This window comes from Delphinapterus leucas, chromosome 11 (genome assembly GCF_059928025.1).
Source record: "Delphinapterus leucas isolate spDelLeu-1000000601 "Yukka" chromosome 11, BTC_Dleu_Yukka2, whole genome shotgun sequence".
Taxonomy (NCBI): domain Eukaryota; kingdom Metazoa; phylum Chordata; class Mammalia; order Artiodactyla; family Monodontidae; genus Delphinapterus; species Delphinapterus leucas.
In genome coordinates, this window is record NC_143139.1 from 70,831,076 (window position 1) to 70,855,254 (window position 24,179).

General features: G+C 35.7%; 2 protein-coding genes across 3 annotated transcripts in view; both read right to left on the minus strand.

Moving 5' to 3' along the window:
- Positions 1–24,179, minus strand: part of CEP290 (centrosomal protein 290) — a 100,782-nt gene that overhangs the window by 7,739 nt on the left and 68,864 nt on the right. For both annotated transcript variants that reach the window (XM_022552458.2, XM_089921088.1), the window contains 13 exons: positions 23,043–23,264; positions 22,570–22,692; positions 18,486–18,631; positions 17,998–18,153; positions 15,305–15,428; positions 10,781–10,915; positions 9,329–9,415; positions 8,478–8,642; positions 7,839–7,961; positions 5,625–5,797; positions 2,267–2,408; positions 1,049–1,122; positions 385–479 (listed from right to left, as the gene is read on the minus strand). In XM_022552458.2, coding sequence (XP_022408166.2) covers positions 385–479; positions 1,049–1,122; positions 2,267–2,408; positions 5,625–5,797; positions 7,839–7,961; positions 8,478–8,642; positions 9,329–9,415; positions 10,781–10,915; positions 15,305–15,428; positions 17,998–18,153; positions 18,486–18,631; positions 22,570–22,692; positions 23,043–23,264 — 1,765 coding nt within the window. The remainder of the gene's footprint in view (positions 1–384; positions 480–1,048; positions 1,123–2,266; positions 2,409–5,624; positions 5,798–7,838; positions 7,962–8,477; positions 8,643–9,328; positions 9,416–10,780; positions 10,916–15,304; positions 15,429–17,997; positions 18,154–18,485; positions 18,632–22,569; positions 22,693–23,042; positions 23,265–24,179) is intronic.
- Positions 12,018–15,168, minus strand: LOC149748047 (uncharacterized). Its single transcript, XM_089920063.1, has 2 exons — positions 15,164–15,168; positions 12,018–14,947 (listed from the first exon to the last, which is right to left on the minus strand). Exons 1-2 carry the CDS (start codon positions 15,166–15,168, stop codon positions 14,203–14,205), a joined length of 750 nt encoding a protein of 249 aa, XP_089776189.1. The 3' UTR covers positions 12,018–14,202.

Sequence of the window (24,179 nt, forward strand, 5' to 3'; positions counted from 1 at the left end):
GTTTTTAAATTAATAACAAGATGAAAGTAACATTTAGAAGAAAATGTTCAAAGGGCTTAAAAGGGCCTATACTGAGAAACTGGAAGCAACAGACCTAATATTTATTACTTAGCATTGTATCATGGTTAAATCCGTAACATCCAGATGGAATACAAGGAGAAAGACACTTGAATACTTGCTACTCAATATTACAGACAACTCAAAGGGCTCAATGGGAATATTGTTTCGTGGAAGACAGAGACAGCTTTAAAAACTTAAATCAAGGATTTGATTTTATAAAAGGAAGACAGTTATCAGAAATGTGTGAACAAACAAGAAAGGCAAACCCTAATTCAAAAACTTGGGTTATCTAATATGCTATGAGTGTGTTAAAAAATATACTACCGGGTATGGTGCTTTCAGGTCCATTCTGGTCTTTGTTAACTTCTATCTGATGGATTAATTCTTCTTTTTCTTTTTCCAGCTGACTGTTAGCTAATCTAGAACACAATGATAATGTGTTAAAAAAAGACAAACAGACATTGCTCCACAAAATACATGAGCATTTCTTTAATTGTGTGATGTACAGTGCTTAGAACTTGCTGATATTTATAAAGGTAAACATTTGTCCATTTACTCTCCCTGCTGCAATGCTACCATTCTCAGAGATCAGAGAATCAAAATCCTTCATGTTCTTAAAATCTGATCTGATGTCATTTTTAAGAGTAGTTTTTCTCTTGCAGGGAGGAGCCTCACAAAAGTACGCTACACAGAGCCTTGGAAGATTTTTTTTCCTCATTTCAATTAACATTTGCCTTTGGAAGCTAAGGTTTAATATATTCTATGCTATTAAGAAAGTTTAAATTACAAACTTGACACCTATATTAAGATCTGGTTTACCCTTTTTTTTAGCATCCATTATATAAAAGAGTGATTGGCATTAGAAGGATGAAATAAGGCTGAAAAACCTATTAGGCAGCAAGGTTGAAAAATCTTAACTGTCTAGGTATACCAAATGTGGTTATATTAAAAAATAATTTTTAAAAAGTCATATGAACAAATAATATACCTAAGAACTTGAAGCTCCCATTGAAGGCCTTGCTCTGTTTCATCACCTTCAGGAACATGTTTGAGAATCTCAATCTTTGGGCACAATGAAAAGTTAGAAGACAAAGTTTGACACGGAAATATGAGGTTTTATAAAGATACTTTCAATGAAGCATAATTTTAAAAGTTGAGTTTTCAAAAGTTCATATGATCGTACATCTATGGTGATCTATCCACTATTTATTCAACAATTATCTATTGAGGAACTACTGCATGCCAGGCATTGTCCTAGGCACACTGGATACAGCAGTGAATAAGCAAAATCCCTTCCTTCATGATCCTGTGGTCCTTACATTTTTAGTGGGGGAAGACAAACAGTGAGCATGTGATGTGACTCGATAACACTTCAAGATGGTGGGAAGGGCTATTAAGAAAAATAACCTAGGGTAAGAGGACAGAGTGACGGAAAGTAGTATAGGTTTGGGAGGGTCTGAGGAGCTTGCATTTAAGCAGAGACTTGAAGTGCAGGAGTGAGCTATGAGAATATTTGGGTAAACAGTATTCTAAACAAGGGAAACAAAAGCAAGGCCCAGAAGTTTGAATGAGTTTGGTTTTCCCGAGGATTGAAAGAATGTCAGCGTGGCTAGAGCACTATGAGTGCTGGAGAAAGTAAAGGTGAGGCTAGAGAGGAAACCAGATGCCATACCATGTAGGTCTTTGCAGGCTATGAAAAGAACTTTAGGATTTTGTTCTGGGGTAATGGGAACCACTGGAAGATTCTAAGGATGGGACTGCTATGATTTGCTTTATACCTTTAAAAGGATTACTTGGCAACTATGTGGAAAATAGGTCAGGGATAAGGAGAAGGTGAAACAAGGCAAGAGCGGAAGCAGGGAGACCAGTTAGGAAATTACTGCTATTCAGGTGTGAGAGAATAGCTTAGACTAGACTGGCAGTGTTGGAGGTGCTGAGACGTCATCAGATTTGGGATACGTCTGAAATAGAGCTGACAGGATTTAATGAAAAAGACATGGGGTATGAGTGAAAAGAAAGGAGTCTATGATCCAAGGTTTTTGACTTAAACAAACAGGTGAATGGTGGGGCCATTCACTTAGATGGAACTTGTAGGAGAGGAATTAGTCCAGAGTTCATTTTTACCTACATAAGACAATGAATGCCGAGGGGTGGTTTGAAATATGATGCATTATTTTATCACATAAAGAAAAATGACATTACTTGCCTGTTGCTCAAGATCTTCCGTGTATTTCTTAACTTTTTGTTCCCTCTCTGTTGCTTGTCTTACAAGCTGTTTAAGATCAGTAAGGCTTTTAGTTTTTTTGGCAATATCAGTTTCCAATTCTTTCAACTTGGTTTCATACATTCTAAAAGTATAAAGAAAAAAAATGGTGTAGACATGGCAAATAATTTCTCTAATTCATTTAAAAGCTAGTTCAAGTTACTGCACTAAAAATAAAGAATATCTTATTATACTGTGTCTTCTAGTCAAATCTTTTCCTACATATTTACTTAGCATTAGGTGACAGCAAGGGATAAGTACCCCTAATTAACAGGCCAATTAAATAGAGGATTTAGATGTTTCCCAAAGTTATAACAAGGATGGAGCCTGAATTTTACCACTGTCAAACATTAAAATCAATACCTTTTTCAATCACAAACAGAAATTAAATTCATAAGAATATCAAATTCTGTATTATTGAATATTCTTAGGAATATACTTAGAGATAACAAACTAAAGCATTTAATACACACACACACGCACACACACACACACACATACACACACGGAGGTATCCAGGTAGAGCAAAACCAAAAGAACACTGCTGGGAGAGGGAAAAGAATGTGTAAAAGCAGGGGTAAGAAAAATGGCATAAGATGGAGGGACGAAGCTTGTAAAAATGGCATAAGATGGAGGGATGAAGCTTGTAAAAATCTGAATAGATTTGTAAATTTTCAAGAAATGATCAATAGTTCAAAAAAAAATTCAGACTCCAAAAGAAACTTCTAAAACACTGAGCCAAAATGGTTTTACAAACCCATCATACCACCTTAAAGGAGACAATGCTTATAACATTCAAATTTTTCCAGAGAAAAGGAAAGAAGGAACACTTTGGCAACAAAATCAGGTAAGGACAGGATAAAGAAGGAAAATTATTATCTCAGTATTACAACAAAATAATACAATTATTATCAAAGAGCTTGTGATAAACCTTAGGAACCTAGATTAGAAGGCAACGTTCTTAACCTGACAAAAGCTATCGAAGTGGTGAAATATCTGAAGCTCACTCTGTCATTCAATTCCCAGCTCTAAATGCCACCCAGTCAGAGAGGCCTTCTCTGACCACCCTATCTAAAACAGCTTCTGCATCACCCCGGCCTGTCTCAGCAGTCAGTACTATAAAGCTGGATGTGGAATAGATGTTATCAGTTTGTTGAATAAATAACAGAGCAACTATAAAGATTTCAGCATGAACATAATGGTTAATGGGTACCAAAAGATTATCTCCAAACCACTTTACCGAACTGGGTGTCTAATCCCATCTGCAGACTTCAGCAATTTTTTTGGTGGATTTAGAGAGGCTTGAGGCCAAAGATCAGAATTAGCCTTCTGTCAAGTGGATTCTACTAGGACTTAGTTTTTTTAAAAAATGCTTACTGAAGGCCTACTCTATACTCAGTAATCTGTACAGTTCTCAGATGAAAAACACATAAATGATCTAAAGGGCAAAGTCATTTTCAGTTATGGTTAAATCTCATCACCCCTTAAAATATTTATAAACTTTATAAACCCTTTTCACATTAATAATCTTTTCTGCAGCCCCAAAGAGCCCTTTTTTAGAAAAGAAGAGGACAGGGATTATCATTTCCACAGCTTTAAAAAAGCTTAAATTCACAGAAGAACTGTAATTTACTTAAGGGCATAGTGAGAAATAGGTATTTCTAAGCCCTGGAAGCTACCTGGCTCTCTGAAGGAACCTAGTCAAAGCAGGCCTTTTAGAAATACATCTATGGCTTCCCTGGTGGCGCAGTGGTTGAGAGTCCGCCTGCCGATGCAGGGCACACGGGTTTGTGCCCCGGTCTGGGAAGATCCCATATGCCGCGGAGCGGCTGGGCCCGTGAGCCATGGCCGCTGAGCCTGCGCATCCAGAGCCTGTGCTCCGCAACAGGAGAGGCCACAACAGTGAGAGGCCCGCATACCGCAAAAAAAAAAAAAAAAAAGAAATACATCTAACATAAAGCAGAGTCTGGCATGCAGCAGGTACTGAGTAAATACCTGCTGGATAAATACATCTCGAAGCAACTCAAAATTCTTTGAGTCCACATGTGATTGTAGAAGGAAATAAAGGGCCAACCAAGAAATCAACTGATAGCGTTGCTAGTTGAGAGCCTCTGCTGGAGTCCAAGTAGGCAAAAGAAGACCCCTTCTCCCCTTTATACTATCACACATATTATTTCATTTAGCCCTCACACCAGCCCTCTGACAGAATTAAGAAACAGTTATGGGGGAAGAGTAGATTCTGAGTACTCTCAGTATGATGTTGGGACAGGAACCAAGGACCCTTCTCCAAGACTGCCTGGCCACCTGGGCCTTCTAATCTACCTGCAAAACCTTTCTCTTTTCTCCTTAGACTTGTCTGACAGGGTCAAGTGAGTGCAACAGGCCCACTATGGGACCTGCTGTAGCCTCACAGTGCTAAGATTCCCATCCCAGCTGTAGTGATGGTGACTGCCAATCCACATCAAGTCCATTCTGAACAGCAGGTAGATATCCAAGGGGATACTGAGATGCACAGACAGAAGAACTCTAGGAATATGGTAAAATAAAGATATGTTTGCCTTCTGAAATGGGGCCAGTAGATGTCAAGAGCACCACTTCATACAGGATGACTTTATTGGGACAGGACATGGGCAGGATGTCACTGGTCTCTGGCTTCTACATATACTCCCTGAAGCAGCTGCTTAACGTGGGAAGTGAGAATGACACCAAAGCCTTTTACTGACTCATCGGAGTTATGATGAACCACCTCTGGGGATAGTGACAATGAACATATGAATGTTTACTACTGAATTCCTATCACCTCTTTCATAGCCACGAAGTTGATCTGACAGGCAGGAATTGCACATACTTTCAGAAAAGGCTCAAGGGATGGGAGAAAATCAAGTGCCAGAAAGCAGAGGCCAGTAAGACACTAAAACTGTTTGCTGAATTCATCTGTTGAGGCTACTTGAAGAGCAAGATGCCCAGAACATAACTCCAAAATTGCAGTTGTAGTTGGAGAAAAGCAGCACCCAGGAGAAGCTGGCACCATCAGTCCAGGCTCATGGCTGACAGCAGCTTCACGATGCCCACCCAGCTCCAACACCCTTAGCCCAGCCCCAGCTCTCCTCTGTCCCATGCCGACACCCCAATTAGTTAAATATTTTAAGGAAGAAAAAGTGAGGATCATGTTAAAACAAACAACCAAACAGTTCTTCACGAAAGAACTAAGTGAATCAGGATACTGTCATATTCTTTAAAAACAATAATGGCAGAATTAGAGCTCATTAAACTGTGCAAATTTTAAACTGTTTGTTCCTACCTTGTAACAACAATTGATTTCCATCTCTTGCTGTCAGCACCTTCAAGCTGTGGACCTCTACTTTCTGCCAACTGTAATCTCTTACCAGTCTCTTCTAGTTGAACTGTCATCTTCTCATTTAATATCTCCAAATTATTCTTAGCTATCCGTAATTTTTCTGCAGCTTCAGTTTCCTATCATTAAAAGCTAATTAGTATATTATGCCAAAATGTAATACTGTTCTCATGGACATAGTATATTCAAAATTATCAATCACTACAAACTAGAAAGAAAATAACCTGGAGTTCTAAATGCTGATTAAAATTCCAATAAAAATCCAATGTTTCTTTTACTCTAAAACAGCAATATGGCCTTAATAATTAGAACAGATCACGTAAATGAGGTTAGAAAAATACATTTACAATATTTTACTCTAGTGGTTACTTTAAATTTGTCATATTTGTAATAGTTAGAGAAAATGGGATAGTTTATGTCTTTAGATTTTTTTTTCATCATTCACTGAGTATTTTAATTTCAATACCATTACCCAAACACAATTTTTCTAAGTATTTAAATAAATTCATAAGGTACATATATCCAGTTAATTAGTTTATGGGATTAGATTTCAAGTTGTTTTAAAATGCCGTGGGGGAAATGTCTTTAGATTTTTAAAAGATGTTTTGACTTTTTAGTACCTGAGAGACATAACTGTAAGTATAAACTATGTGTAATTACCACAGATTATTTCCACTATTAAACATCCACATTCACAGCACAGTATCACTCTGGCCTCACAATACATTCATATGCCACTGTAACTAGTTTAAAAATATTAATTGCATTTATTCACTGGATCATCCATATAAATAACAACACCTATTTTCCTGGGGCAAGGAGTATATTTTGCCACTTAAATAGAAAGGAATCTTACTGTTTAACAAAATCGTTTCATATACTGTTTTTTTTTGGTTTTTTTGTTATTTTTGTTTTGCAGTACGCTGGCCTCTCACTGCTGTGGCCTCTCCCGTTGCAGAGTACAGGCTCCGGACGCGCAGGCTCAGCGGCCATGACTCACGGGCCCAGGCACTCCGCGGCATGTGGGATCTTCCCAGACCGGGGCAAGTACCCGCGTCCCCTGCATCGGCAGGCGGACTCTCAACCACTGCGCCACCAGGGAAGCCACATATACTCTTTACTGTACATCAAGCATTATTCTAAGACATGTGCATAAATATTAACTCATTTAAACCCTGTAGCAGCTCTGTGAAATAGATATACTCAATATTCCCAGTTTTACAGATGAGGAAATTGAGAGGAGAGGGAATAGTAGATTCCCCTAGCTCCCACAGTTAAGAAGTAATAAAGCAGGCTTCCCTGGTGGCACAGTGGTTAAGAATCCGCCTGCCTATGCAGGGGACACGGGTTCAAGCCCTGGTCCAGGAAGATCCCACATGCCGTGGAGCAACTAAGCCCGTGAGCCACAACTACTGAGCCTGCGCTCTAGAGCCCAAGAGCCACAACTACTGAGCCCACGCGCCACATCTACTGAAGCCCATGCGCTCTAGAGCCTGTGCTCTGCAACAAGAGAGGCCACTGCAATGAAAAGCCCGTGCACCACAACAAAGAGTAGCCCCCACTCGCTGCAACTAGAGAAAGCCCGCGCACAGCAACAAAGACCAAACACAGCCAAAAATAAGTAAATTTATTAAAAAAAAAAAAAAGAAGTAATAAAGCTAGGATTTGAATACTGGCTAAGTGGCTTCTACATTATACTGCCTCTGAATTTATTAATTTTTTATTCTCAATGTTCCTCATAGTGAAAGGATGGTGGGCATAAAAACACAATTCCTGGATGAATTGGGAGATTGGGATTGACATATTTACACTAATATGTATAAAATAGATAACTAATGAGAACCTGCTGTATAGCACAGGTAACTACTCAGTGCTCTGTGGTGACCTAAATGGGAAGGAAATCCAAAAAAGAGGGGATATATGTACACATATAGCTGCTTCACTTCGCTGTACAGCAGAAATTAACATGACATTGTAAAGCAACTATACCCCAATTAAAAAATAAATAAATAAAAACAAAACAAAACAAAACAGCACAATTCCTAAATCTCTTAATAGCTACTCTGAGTAGATACTCTCATCAACTTTTTCATTCTGTTTTCCCAAAATGTAGCAGTTAATTAACATAAAAATAAGTATAGTCAATAATGAAAGCCATACTTTTTTAAGTTCTTTACGAAGCCTTTCATTTTCAGCAACAATTTTCTCTGTGCCTTTGGTCTTGGATTCATAGTGCATGCTCAACTGATGTCCAAGATGAACTTTGAGTTTTTCTAATTCAGCCTAGTAATTAAAAAAAACCCTACATTATCAAAACAAGGAAATAAACGATGATCTTGTAAACTCATAAAACTTAGTTTAACGTGGTTTTAGAGACCATATTTGATATAATTGGAATTAAATTCTTCCCTTTAATACTGGTCATCTAGAGTAGAGGTTCCCAATCTTGGCTTAGAATGAGCTGATGACTTTAAAAAAGAATCACAATACCAATTGTAGGACCAATCCCAAAATAATCTGATCAATCTCAAAACTGGGGGCTTAGGCAGATGTATTTTTGAAAATAGATACAGTTAATTATTTTATGCTGCCAGACTGAGAAGCAATGGTCTGGAAATAATAAAACGACCAAGTGGTGCTACTCTAACTACTCTTAGCCTTGTCTCCAACATTTTTTTTCTGTATGTGTAAAATATCTACTGCATCCATTAAAGCCACTTTATACACTACATTTTAAATTGTCTTTAAAAATTATATCAGTAAAACATTCTGTACAAATGACCACATTAAGAATATTACCTTCAGTTTTTCGTTTTCCATTTCAATATTAGCCATTTTTTCACTGGTTAATATTCCTGATGCTTTTTTCAGCTGTTCATTTTCCCTTTGGACTTTTTCAACTACTTTTTTCATTAAACCAATGGTTTTTTCTAGTTCTGGGATTGTCTTTCCACTTCTACCAGACTAGGAGAAAATGTTAACTTTTTATTTAATCAAATATTTTAGAGAGTATAACATAAAGTACCAAGAATATAAGAGGTTTATTATTAAACTCATTGTTGATTCCTAACATTTGAAGCCAAGGCTTGTACGACTTCAACTCGTTATAATAACCCTGTGAAAGAGGAATTACCCTTACTTTGCATACAAGAAAATCAAGACTCAGAGAATGTGATATTCCTAAAGTCATGCAGCTAATAAGTAACACCTTAAACCCTAGTATACTGGAAAGAACATTAGTATAGTAGCATTATAACTAGGAAGCTGCCATGGATATCATAAAAAAATAATTATAAAATGTTAGAATCAGACCAAGGAGCAGTTAGCAGTTACCTCAATGAACAGATGGAAGATTCCTGGAAGTTAAATGTTTTCAAGGTGTAGAGGGATATGCAATGAAAAAAGAGATGGTATAGAGTCCAAGTGGGATAAAAAGCATGTAAGATGAGACAGATGATAAAATACATTAACTTGAAACAGAGAAAGCTTAATGATGTTTTACATTATAGATGCAGCAGAATAAAACTGAAACTAGAGGCACTAGTAAAGGCATATCAATACTGTTATGACATATCCAAACTTTTTTTTTCATTTCCAGCTTATCACTTCTGAAGCCAAAACAAACATATGGCATACTCTCACATACTCACCCCTCTAATGTGGCCAAGTTTCCTCTCTACTTCTGCTTTTTCTTTCTTAAGAAATTCACACATTTCCTTCAAATCCCTTACCTGATTCTAGAAGATTAAAGAAAACGTGTAACAATTTAACATAGCTATAGCCATTGAAAAGGACAGGCAAACAGTTCATCTGACCTACCAGTCTCTTCAACTGTATAGCTGAATTAAACAAGTGGGTCTTTACACCAATGAGGAGGATTTTGAACCATGACATATGCTGAATTAATACAACAGCATTTTGTATATGAATTTCAAGAAATATTTCCTGCATTATTGCCTTAGTATACAATAGAAATTTGAGTTTAGAACTCCTGATTTCAACTCTCCCAGACTACATATGTAGAACCTTACCCGTATAGTACAGAGAAAGAGACAACTGATCTTCTGACACTGGTTCTAAGTGTAAAAATCAGAATGAGAGAAGCAGGATATAGCTTAATTATACTGTTACCAGTAGAATTAACAGATTGCTGATATTCTAAGTTAAAAAACACAAATGAAACAATCAGTCAAGAGAAAAGGACTCCCTTAAATAGGATAAGATTTGGAAAACCAAAAATAAACTTATTATAAACATCAAAATAAATTTCTAAAAGTGACAATTATCCTAAAATATTTTAATTTAAAGACTATATTTTTAGAGCTATCCTAATATTTTAAAGTGTGACAACTGTTAATTAAATACACCAACCATCATCTTGCCACACACATGACATTTGAACTTGCTATTTCTGTTGCCTGGAACTCTTTTTCTAGTATCTATATGACCTACTTCCTTACCTGTCCCCTAGCTCTCTGCTAAAATATCACTTTATTAAGGAAGCCTCCCCTTACTACCCTATTTTAAAGAGCAATCCCATATTCAGTTGACCCTTGAACAATGTGGAGGTATAACTTATAGTTGGTCCTCTATATCTGCAGTTCCTTTGCATCCGTGGGTTCAACCAACCACAGAAAAGGTAGTATAGCAGTATTTACTACTGAAAAATATCCCCATATAAGTGGACCCTCGCAGTTCAAGGGTCAGCTATATCCCTATGCAACACACACACACACACACACACACACACACACACCCTTCACACTAACTGTGCTTTTTCTTCTTAGCACTTTAACATCAGCTGACGTACTACATATTGACTTGCTTACCTATTATGAGCCTTCCCTTACTGGAATGTAAGCTCTACAAGTGCAAGAATTTTTTTGATTGCTGTTTACCAGCACCTAGAAGAGTACCTCACACAAAAAAGGCCCTCAACAAATAACTGTTAAATGAGCAAATGTAGAAAGTATAACACTACCATGATATTTTATGAATATGAGTTTCTGACTTCTTCATAAGCTAACATGGTAAACATAAAAATTAAGTAGGGAGAAAAAGGCATTAGATTTCCTAACTATAATAAAGAATATTAAATTTACCTTTAATCTTGGCAAATCTTTATTTGCTTGTTCAAGCTGAAATTTTAATTCAATATTTTCAGATGACAACTTCAAGTTTTCCCTCTGGAGCTCCTGTTCTCTTTGATAATGATCATCTGACTCTATTCCTGAAGTCTTCAGGAAAATGAAGTTAGGAATATTTTTAAGGTGTAACAAATAAAAGCTATGCTGAAACACTACGCTGAAAGGGAACATTTTTCCTCAAAGGAATGAGAAAATTGGAGAGCTCTAGAGAAAACAACCATAAACGAACAAACAAACTCACATGAGAAAAGGTAATCAGTCTGTTGTAATTAATACAGAAAGCAAAGTCAGTGTGATTTAATAATGTCCACACATATAATGCCTCCATATATACTCTCATAATGACTAAACGAATTTGTAGTGGTCCTTCCATCCAAAAATAAAGTACTGTTACCTGTTACAGATTGTCTCATGCCCCAACCCCCACCCAGCCCCAAATTCATATGTGAAGTCCTAACTCTCAGTACCTCAGAATGACCTTATTTGAGGATAGGGCCTTTTCAGAGATAACTAAGTTAAAACAGGGTCATTAGGGTGGGCCTTAATTCAACAAGGTCTGATGTTCTTATACCAAAGGGAAATGTGGACATACAGACATACATAGAAGGGAGACACTGTAGAGATGGGGAGAAGCTAGCCATCTATGAGCCAAGGAGAGAGGCCTGGAACAGAGCCTTCCCCCACGGCCTAAAGAAGCAATCAACTCTGCCAATATCTTGATTTTGGACTTCCGGCTTTCAGAAGTGAGAGAATACATTTCTCTTGTTTAAGCCATCAACTCCGTGGTGTTTTGTTATGGTGGCCCTAGCAAACAAATCTACAAGCCTACAAAAAGTGCCTCAATTCCTCCTCCTTTAGAAAGCTATTCATCATTCCTTGAGCTAAAGTAATCACTCCCTCCTCTGAAATCCAGTAACGCTTTATTTGCATTTCTTTTGGCATGAATCCACCTTGGATTATTATTTATGTTCAATTTCAGTTCTCACTCTAAGCTATAGATTATTTGAAAGAGAAATCTATGCTTGGTTACTTTTTCCTATAAAGCGGATAGAATACCCCTTACCCTCATAAACTTGTTAAGAGCATTATATGAGATAATTTTGTGAAAGCACTCAGAACAGCTTTAGTTTTTTCTCCCCCATTCCATTCTCTATTGGCTTGATTGACGATCAACTCAATAACTCCACAGACATTATGATTATCATATTATTATATAATACATTTATATATTACACATTACATTATTATTAAAGGATAATATTCTATAAATACATTTATTATACATGGCTCTGTAACATCTTTTTAATTAGCACTAGGTTAAATACATTCTGACATATTCACCATTAGGTTAAAAAAAAAAAGTAAAAAAAAGAAAAAGTTTTCTTAGGTAAAATGCAGTAAAAGTAAAGAAATTAGAAAATAGGATACAGAAATGTAAAGAAATTCTGGGCTGAACTTTGATTCTGACCTGAGGGCATACAACACAACACTGCCAGAAACATTGCATGTATCTACCTGATTCCTAACTGTTTGAGGGAATGTGTGTGCATATGAACATATACAGTGGCAAGAAAAAGAAGACAGACATATTTCATGGTGTCAGTAAACTACAGCAATATGTTCCTACTTATTCTCTGTCAGATAACCCAAGTATACATTCTGATTCTACTACTATTAAGGTTAACACTACGCAAATCATGCCACCTGCAAGGTCCTCTGTTTTTTTGTGGGGTTTTTTTGTGGTACGCGGGCCTCTCACTGCTGTGCCCTCTCCCATTGCGGAGCACAGGCTCCGGACGCGCAGGCTCAGTGGCCATGGCTCACGGGCCCAGCCGCTCCGCGGCATGTGGGATCTTCCTGGACCGGGGCACGAACCCACGTCCCCGCATCGGCAGGCAGACTCTCAACCACTGCGCCACCAGGGAAGCCCCCGGGTCCTCTGTTTTTGCATCTTACAAATGAAGGCACTAGACAGGATGATTTTTAAGGTCTCTTCAGACGTGGAAATCTATAGTTCCCTATCCCTGAGCTCTTCTGTCTCCCTTACTTCACCTCTTCAGTCTATGATAGCTATTTAATAAATGATAATAAGTACCCCTAACTGATAAATATAAAATATACTAAATTTCATTCACAGAAGAGAATAATTCTATCTGATGATATTACATGAACTGCTGAATTTTTTCAACAGTTCTCCTCACTAAAATATGGATGCAATTCTTTGTGTAAGTGAATGTGGATCATTTTTTCCTCCTATTCTCAGAAAACAAAACTAAAAGTATTAGTTGAGATTGTCCAAATTTTTGGAAAATAAATTCTAATGAAACTTCTATAAAAGTTAAATAAAATTCTTGTGTAATCAATTTTGGGGGGACTTCCAAATTGTTCTATAGAAGAAGAATCCTGTTAAAAGGTATACACTGCCAAAAGTCAAATTCTTAGTGGATGAGAGTTAGTGATAACACACAGTGGAAGTCTCAAATTCTCAATTACTTATTATCAAGTGAAAAAAAGAAGCATTATGTACCTGGATAAGGAAACGAAATAAGAATTAAGACATTTTCATCCATTTTCTCTTAATTTAAATGTCTGATTTAACGAGAATGAGGACTTAGGTGACTGGAATATCTGAAGTGGAAAGGAATGAATGAATGAATGAACGCTATTTGATTTCAACTGGGAACAAACTTCTTATCCTGTTGAATAAATTGACCAAAAGTAGTGTGTGTATGTAGAAAGTTCATAAACTGTAGAATCAGACCTCCATTTAAATCCTGGTTCTGCATCTTCTTGATCACTAGAGATGTTACTTATTCTCCAAGCTTCCCACATAAAGTAGAAATAATTCTCTGCAGGGTATTGTGAAAACTATACCTAGGCAATACATGTAAGCTTCCTTTTCTCATTATAAAAAAGCATGTTACAAGGCAAAAAGACCATTAAAGGAACTTGCTATATATGTTAGAATGTTACACAGCATCATAACAGATTTTTACTGATATTATTCATTGTAGTGAAATTTTACTCACAGTGAGATTTTACAGCATGCTGAAGTAGGAATTTCTAAGGCAAAACGAACTCATCTAAAGTGCCTTATTTTTGTTATTCTGTTATCTAATCTAATACTTGGTGAAACAGTGAGTACTAATGGCAATACCAATACCAATGGTAAAACAGTGAGTACTAAAATGAATCGGGAAATGTACAACCACTAAGTTTTTGTAGGAACTAGTCAAATATTAGGGTTTAAGGAGAAGTTTATGAACAATTAATATTCTTTACAAATCCTACACAGTTTGTTTCCATTTGCACCAAATATGTACACCACTTGCTATGAGAAAACTCAGCCAAGAGAGAAATAAAGGACTGCCATGTACTCAAACCTGGGACGCTTCATTTCTTGGCTGGACTGACACATCAGTTTCAGAGTTTGCCTGTGCATCCTCCTCAGCACACTGCCTCACTGCAGCAGCGCTTGTGGCGTAACCACAGTCCTCCCCAGCAGATTCTTCTGGATCCATGTGGTTGTTGTGACTCACATCTTCAGCTATGTGTCCCTTTTCTTTCTCATTCTTGCCTAGCTCATTCTCTTCCTTGTTTTTATATTCCTGTTTATTATTTTCACAACAGTCTTGATTAATTTTTTCAACTTTACAATCTGGTTCCTTTTCAAAATTGGAGTTAAAATCCATCAAGGTACCATTAGTTGACCTAAATGGACGTGATTTATTATTTGGTCTTGACTCAGATTTATATAACTCAGTAGGATCTACAATATCTTCTGCTTTGTGTTTTTCTTTATTACTGTAACACTGTAAAATATTCCTAGGTACCTGATGATATAAGTTGCCCCTAACATCTATTCCTTTCCTATTTTTAATTCTGAGTACTGTTATGGGTTTTTTTTGGTTCCTGTGTAAACTGTTCTTTTTGTGAAAAATATTATGACTGTATTTATTAACACTGGTAGCAAGAGGAGAAAGCGTAGCTGCATCACATAACAGATTCTGCTTGAAGCAGACGAAAGAGAAGAAACAGGAAAAGAAAAGGAAAAAAAATAATAAAAATATACACGTGAATGTTTTAAAATAAGATACAACAAATAATTCTACATTAATGAGACTTTATAAAGAAAAACGAGAAATGTATCACATATTTGAATGGAAATAATGTTATAATACACCTTCCTATTTTATCTAACTATATGTTCTTGTCACAGCAAAACTCATAACTACATTTAAAAATCTCCAGAAATCATTTGTAATGACATTTTATGCAAAGCATAAGAATCATAAGTTTACCATTATTATGTAAAAAGGATTATAGAAGTTAACATACATCATTACCTAGTAAAAATAAAAGTTGGATTTATTGCATTAATATGAATGAGAAGGATCTACTGTTTTTAGCTAGCTAAAGGTAGAAGTTGATTTCACTTTTAAACTTTAGAATACAAAAAATGAAAAGATGTGCACTTACTGAAGGCCTAGAATATGCATCCTTTGAAAACTGTTTTTCTAAAGCATGAAGTTTTTCTTGGAGGTATTTATTTTGTAAACGTAAATCTTCTATAACAGAATCTCGAGGAAGAGCCTGATGGGTCCTATGAACAACAATCACAGACTCTTTACTGTTCAAACTTCCAACTTTTTACTGTTTTATCATATTAAAAAATAGAAAAAAATATTTTTAACACTGTATTTCTTTTAAATTCTACAAAACTTGAAAAATTTACAAAATTAAATTAAAACATGACTATATTATAAACTGATCCTCTACAGAGGATTCACAGCTGGCCTCCTTTAAACTATGAATTAAAAAGGGTATTTTGACTTAAAAAAATACATTAATATATGTAAAGAACATGCATCTATTTTGGGGATTGTGTAAAATAGCTGAATAAAAATACCTACTATTTTTAAAACATTATATAATAATTTCATAACATCCATGCACTTCTCAAGATGGTCAAGCATTATATAAGGTTCTTAGTGGAGCCAGATAATAATCTATTTCTTCAATCTATACTACTCACCTGCATGGCCTACAAGGCCCTCTGCTATCTGGCACAAGCACACCTGTTCAGCACATTTGTCCAGGACTCTTCCCTTACTTCGGCAAATAAATCCACTCTTACCCACACATGAAAGATTCACTCCTGCCACTATGTCTCTGCTAGGGTTCTGTTTTCTCGGAATGTCCCTTCCACCTTTAAAATCTAGATCTGATTCATAAAATTCGGAAATTCACATTTGAACTGAGAAGACAAGTTCAATCTCTTTTATAAAGTCTTCTCCAATTACTTCAGCCTCCACAGATTCATATTAGAAAAAAAGCTATTAACGAAATTGAGTTATTTGTAGTGAGGTGGATGGACCTAGAGTCTGTCATACAGAGTGAAGTAAGTCAGAAAGAGAAAAACAAATACCGTATGCTAACACATATATATGGAATCTGAAAAAAAAAAAAAGGTTCTGAAGAACCTAGGGGCAAGATGGGAATAAAGACACAGACCTACTAGAGAATAGACTTGAGGATATGGGGAGGGGGAAGGGTAAGCTGTGACAAAGTGAGAGAATGGCATGGACATATATACACTACCAAACGTAAAATAGATAGCTAGTGGGAAGCAGCCGCATAGCACAGGGAGATCAGCTCCATGCTTTGTGACCACCTAGAGGGGTGGGATAGGGAGGGTGGGAGGGAGGGAGACGCAAGAGGGAAGAGATATGGGAACATATGTATATGTATAACTGATTCACTTTGTTATAAAGCAGAAACTAACACACCATTGTAAAGTAATTATACTCCAATAAAGATGTTTAAAAAAAGCTATTAAATATCTAAAAGTATTAGAAGGTTTCAAAACTAAAATATTTTGATCCTTGAGAAAACTGCAAAGGAGAATAAAAGGATTCGGTTTTATTCTGAACATATGTTTAGACCAAGAAAAACAGGGAGGCTAGGACCAGACAGTAGCTATAAATAGATGTCAAAACAAAGAAAAATGTTTCATTTTGTTCTTCTCCATCAAGGAAAATTCTGAAGAATTTAAGAAACAATGACTTAGAAGGAAATGAGATGGAACGTAGGTTGAAAGCTCACAAGGACCTTGAAAAGTAAATATTTTACAGATTGGGACAAAACATGAGAATCTGAAATATCAGCAAACAGGTGGCAAATTTACCTTTTCCTTTCCTCTAGTATTTCCTGACCTGAACACAACACAGCTTGAAACCTGAAGATGAGCCTCAGCACAGAGGGAGAGAGCCCCACAGGCAAGGCTTAAAGTTCTAGCTCCAGTAAGGAGAAAGGGTGCTTAACAACTCTCACAGACAGTGCAAAAATCCCTCTTATTTTTCTCTTCTATGCATTCGCTCATGTCCCAACCCTCAGGCAATTCCAAGGCAGTGGTGGCAGAGGCTGCAAGGGGAACTCACAGGAGTCAAAATTTTTAGGGAGAGGAATCTTCTCCAATTGGTACAGCTGTAATTAATAAGGTGGGAAGGCAAAGTAGTGCCCCTCCCCCTCCGCCACGTCCCCTTTCTGCCCTCCAGCTGCTGGCTTAGCTGCAGACAAGATCACAATAGCTGGAAGTGCACTGCACAACAGGGCAACAGATTTGGTTCGAAGTACCAGAAAGGGGAGCCCAAGAGAAACCAAATGTATCAGGGAGATCAATCACAGAAGGAAAGGAGCTCAAGAAAGGAACCTTATAAAGTTGCTTATGAACTTCTGGGCTCACCCCTGAGCATGAATGTATGGATCTGATCCTAATCAGAATATTAAAGAGTCTGAGAACTGAATAGAAGGCAGCCCACATAGCAGACTGTCAATAGGGAGTTGCATAGGCAGAACAGAGCCAAAGAGCATTGTAAAAGCTTTGAAAATGATACCGGAACCATAGCCCACATAAAGCAGGTTAGCACATGGGGCCTGAACCTATCCAGACTTGCTAAAACAAAAATATATCTGCATTTTCCATACAATTTAACCAAGATCCAGAGTCACAGAATATAATATTCAAAAGTTCAAGAATATAATCCATATTTATGTGGCATAAAAAGAAGCAGGAATATCTCAACTCACATAGGAAAAGAATCAACAGAACCCAAGCTTAAGATGACACACATTTATTATATCAGTTTCTATATTTCCACGTATTAGCTTACCTCATATATGATATGTCATTTTCTAGGTCAAGATTTCTCTTCTTTAATTCTTCTAACTCTTTTTCTGACTCCAATGCTCGCACTTCCATAACATGATCAACAGTCATGCCAGTTGTTTTTAGTTTCCTCTGCAAAGTAAGTTTCTCTTTATCAGCTCTGTGGGATTTAATACAGAATCATGAAAATATACCATTCACTGTTTGGCTTGTTCAATTTATTAAATTGCAGCTTCCTTATTGTAAGGCCAATATACAAAAATTGGATCTTTCTGTATTTGCTATGAGCTAACTTATTTCAAAATTATAGGAAACTACACTTATAAATTGTTAAAATATATTTAATACACATTTTAAAGAAAATAAAAATTGAACTATAGATAATAAATGATAATTAAAACTAAAAAATTTTTCATATTATCAAAAAACTAACTTCCAGGTCAATTAAAGACTATACATAATTAATTAGGTTTACATTAAATTTAAACTCACTTGGCAAAAAGATCCTTCAAAGTATTCAATTGCTTTGTTAGAATACAGACTTCCCCCTCTTTCTCTTTTAACCTGTTTCGAATTCCCTCTATTTTGGTTTGCCATTTTTTACCTTCTTCCCACCTAATTACTTCTTCTCTGGCACTCTGTAAATAATAATAAAGGAGGAAGAAAATTACCAATATTGTTTTTTAGAATGATCAATTACAATTTACTAGAACAATGGTAAACCAATACTTCCTAAAGAATATGTAAACAGGTTCATTTTGCTATGTCACTTCCAGAATCTTTAGGCCTGCCAAGCTGTAAGCAAAAATGCCCTTCAGTCTAAGATTCTGTATCCTATAACTTGACAGATAAAATTCTGGGGAACAGTCTGGACTAATGCCAACACTCCTAAAGGAGCCTAATACAAATGGATGATGACTAAAGTAAACTTCCAACAAAAAATGTATATGTATAAATGACCAACCCGATCTTGTCAGCCCATAGCAATCTCCTAGTGCCACAACTCCTTCAAATCTTCAATGCACATTATTTCTTATTCAACAGATATTTACTTATTAGCATGAATCATGCACCAGGTACTACTCTAAGTGCTAGGAATAGAAACAATGAATAAACCAGACAAAAAAGGCTTATCTTCATGGGTATTACAGTCTAGTTTATGTTGGTTGGTTGGTTGGTTGGCTGGATTAGGGGAAGGGAGCAAAATACAGACAAAGAACAAGAAAAAAAATTTTTTGAAGTATGTTAGCTGGTGATAAGTGCTTTAAAAAAAAAAAGGGGGGAAGGAACTAGGATACTTCAGGGCTAGGTGTTATGGTTTGTTATAATTGAGATAAGGTGTCCAAGGAAAGTCTATGTAATGCAGAACATTCCAATGTACTGAAGAAATATCAAGTGTCCTACTGAACATTCATATAGTTAAAAATTCTGTTCACAATTGTCTGAGCTAAGAATTTATGTCCTTTCCACCAAGCAATTTTTTAATGGTTTTATTATGTACTGAATTTTCTAGGAATACAGCAGTCTTATAAAAGTAAAGACTACAGACGTCATTTTGCTGAGAACTACAGAAACAACTGTTTACCATTTTGGAAATCAAATTAACAAATGGCAATGCCTTTGTGACATGTGGGGAGCCAACAGACCACATTTGTATTAGTTTGCATTTGTAGCTCTGAATTCACATCGATGTTTCCTAAAGGTGGAAGCACATGACTATTTCATTATGTATTCTATGAAGCATTTACATGGTGAATTATTAAAAATATATTAATATGTTTATTATTTTTATAAGTTATTTTCCTTCTATGTTTCTCCTTCATATTTCATTTAGGGCATTTACAGTGAAATTTTGAAATTATGCACGTAGGTAGTTTATATTAACTAAAAATTTCATTTGGAATAGTAAAGGGGACATTATGAAACACTGTATTTACTATAAAAGAGAATGTTGGGGCTGAAAGGATTAAAAGCCACAGTTTAAAGTCAAATACCCAACTAAGATAAGTAGCCCTATCAAAACGATCTTCTCCCATACTGGCCAATTTTTTACCTTATTTATCTAGTTCAGCTAACATGTATCCTTTAAAAAAATGTAAAAAACTTCAGTAAGTGTTTGATAGTTATTAACTTCTATTTTTTCTAAAATACATACAAGGAATTTTGTGTATTTCCAGAAATGTAAGTATTAGTTGAGGGCAAAAGGTATATGTAAACAATTCTGCAGCATGGTGTATTCTGTAGAGATTGGGCAGTTCTATTCCATCTGATATTACTCTCTGAAGTAGGAGTGAAGTAGGGAAACAAGACTGAAGTAATTTAAAAATAAACAGAAAAACAACAAAGGCAAATGTCACCAAGAGTCTGATCTTGACTGGGGGAGAAAAGAGGAGAAGAGAGGACGAGAAGTTCTCTTTTTGTATTTTCTGTACCAATAGCTTCTTATCATAAATTTCAGGATAATGTTATTGCATTTTAAAATTTTCATTCATCCAATGAATACTGAACATCTACTATGTGACAGGGACTGTCCCCGTGGCTGAGGATACAAAAATAAACAAAACCAGCAAAGTTCCTGCCATCAAAGTTAACAGTCCAAAAGATGAACACATGGATAAGTAAATTTCTAGTATGTCAGATAGTAATAAATGCTACAGAGACAAGCAGAGAAGTGTAAGAAACACAGGAATGCAAGGACTGGGGGTGGGTTTTGTTATCTTATATAGATAGGCCTCAAACATTGTTTCTTTTTTAAATTAATTAATTTTTAAATTAATTAATTTTAAAATTAATTAGTTTATTTTTGGCTGCGTTGGGTCTTTGTTGCTGCGTGCAGGCTTTCTCTAGCTGTGGCGAGCGGGGGCTACTCTTCGTTGCACTGTGTGGGTTTCTCATTGCAGTGGCTTCTCTTGTTGCGGAGCACGGGCTCTAGGTGCGCACGTTTCAGTAGCTGTGGCACGCAGGCTCTAGAGCACAGCCTCAGTAGTTGTGGCGCACAGGCTTAGTTGCTCCATGGCATGTGGGATCTTTGCGGACCAGAGCTTGAACCCGTGTCTCCTGCATTGGCAGGTGGATTCTTTAACCACTGCGCAACCAGGGAAGCCCCTCAAACATTGTTTACAGAGAAAAAGGTGTTGAAATTTCAATATGAAACCATTTTTTGAGTAAAAAAAAAAATTAGAAATGACCAGTGCTGCGGAATCTGAAAGAATAGTCTCAACAAATTCCTGAATATAGATTGTAATATTATTGTAGCTCTCTGTGTTCTCATTCTTTTTCTAATATCATACCCTGGTATAGACTTGATGGCTTACAAAGACTTTCATATATTATTTCATTTCATGTCAAAATAATCTTGAGAAGCTGGAATTACAAATAGTATTATTTCTATTTTAAGGAGAAATAAACTGAAGCACAGAAGTTAGAGGTCTAGGCAAAGCCACAAGGCTACTGAGGTATTTTGATAGGAATCAGGTTAGGAACTAGTACCCAAGGATTAGACTTATGGCCAAGTAGGGAGGCAGCAAAGAAAGCAATCCTGAAGAGTAAGGACATTTTGACCTTGCAGTTTTCACCAGCAAAGCTTCTGACAAGTATGTTGTGGTTCCATGTATATAAATGCAAACATTTAGATCAAAATTATACTGACAATGATAAATTTTCATAAGGAAAATGTTTTTCTACAACATACCCTACTAAAACATTTTAATCCCATTACCTATTTTCTATTCAGTGCCATTAAAGATACTTAATTTTCTTTCATGTTATTGAAATTATCTTATAGATATGAATATTTTCTGGGTAAACGTTACAATAAAAATTCTTCCTAACTATGGCTCCTCCACTGAGATTTTCTTTAGGGGCAAACATTACTACTAACACCAATATTTCCAAGGTCACTTTTGATCTTGTCAATGCTACTTATATCTTGTCTCCAGTTTATTATTTACAACATATTTAATTATGTGGATTTTAGCCAGTTTTAGTTTTTCCTTGGGTTATGTCTATCAGTAATTTTTATTACAAAATAGCTCACTAGTTAACATGTAAGAAAATTTTAAGCTATTTTTCTCACATTACAGAATCAATTTATGAGTGGGTTGGTTATTGATTATTACTGCAAATATTGAATATACTCCAAGTCACTTTGTTTACCCTGAAATAATAGTCCAGTTCATTGAAGGATTAAAAAAGACACATGTGGGTCAAGATAGTAGAATAAAAATGCCCAGCTTTCTTTCCCAAAGGTCTATATAAACCAATCTATATAAACAATTATATTGAGAAAAGTGATAAATACAGCTGGGTATGTATGGTATGAAGGGATTTGGGATGTACTGTAACGTCAGGAAGATGATATAGTAATTTCTGAATAAGAGTTACATTATTGGTGTCTCTTCAAGCCGATCTGTAAATTCCTAAAGGACTGAAACTTGTCTTAAACTTCTCTATGTTATCCAGTACCATTTATGGTATATGTATCAGGTCCTCAGATCAATGAATTATCTGTTCTTCAATTACATATTTAACTAAGTCCATCACTACCTTAAACATATCAGTACATTTCTTCACGTACCTTTTCTTTCATAGGTTTTATTTCTACCTCATCCACCTTTTTTTCCAGTTGGCTTTCTAGCTTTTTAATTTTCTTTTGGAGTTCTTCAATTAAACTTTGTTTGTTATCTATCAGAGCTTTGCCCTGAAAAATAAGATGTATTTTTACATTTTACAAATAAAAAAGTATCAAACAAAATACACAACAAATACTCCAGTTGTAGAAACTTTCTGAGACTACAGCTAACCATGCTTTCTAAATGACACTATTGATATTTAAGAATAACATAGTAGCTACTTCTGTATTTTAATAAGATATGCTACCCTGAAACTACAAATACAGTAAAGGTCACTGAGAGAATTAGCAACTACATTAATCAAAGTGATGTGAAAGCTAGTTTCAGCAAATATTATAGACAGAATTAAAAAGTGGGAATAAAGCTACTACCTGTATATTATAAATCAAAACATTATCACAATTAAATATAAAATTACCTGTAATCCACTGGTTAATCTTTTAATTTGCCTTTTCAGTTCATCATTCTCTTGATCAATTCCATCTTTCTCGCTATGCATTTTATTATAGGCTTTTTGGTTTTTTTGTAGTTCACTGGTTAGGTCATTCAAATTATCAGTTAGTAAGTTCTCTCTGTTTTTACTTGTTTTAAGAGCTTCTTTAAGTTTTAAAATTTTTTCGCATAAATCTTCAACTTGTGACTAATACAAGATAAAGAAAGGTTTAATTCATGAATCTTCAGCAAGTATCAATGATAAAAGCAACAATAAAAGAGAAAGTACACCATTAATACTTACTAAAAAGAATGTTTCAGTCTAAATTTTTAAGCACATACATGCAAAGAAAACCACCACAAACTACATAAATTTTTCTAGCTTCATTTCAAATGAACCAAGTTTACTTTGAGGGGAAAAAAAAAACAAAACATGAAGAAGCTGTCTAAAGCAATTCATCTTTAACAAACACCTAGAACCAAAATTTTATCAAATAAGCAAATGTTTCATTATGGCTGAATTAATTTATTAGAAAAATAAGTACATATCAACGTACACAGCAATTTCTTTTTTGAACACTGAAGCATAAGAGTAGTATAAAACAAAATCTTTTACTCTAAGTAGTTTCTAATCTACTTTGTAAAGACAAGACATAAAAGGGTAGCTCACAATACTAGACAGTATATATAAGCCACTAGAAAGGAGTTCTTAGCTGTCCCATATAGTAACATTGATGGGAATACTGGTACTTATTATATGTCTTGTTGAATAAATTATTACAGGCCAAAAGGGATTACCAATAGCACTAATAGGAAACTAGTAGTATTATAGTGCAGTTACGAGACAAACAAACTCTCCTGGAGAGTCAAAAAAGGCTTCAAGAAAAATGACTGGAAGAATGTAAAGAATTCAGAGAAGAAATTTCAGGCAAAGAGAAAGGTACTGAAGAAGACATCATCAAAGGGCTATACCTATTTATAAATTTATTACTGAATGGATTTTTACTGTCAACTATGCTAATAATCTTGATAGGCACAAGAGATTTTAAAAATCTGACTAAAATCCAGTCCTTACATGGTTTAATGGCAATGAGGGGTATATGGTTTAATGGCGATGAAGGGT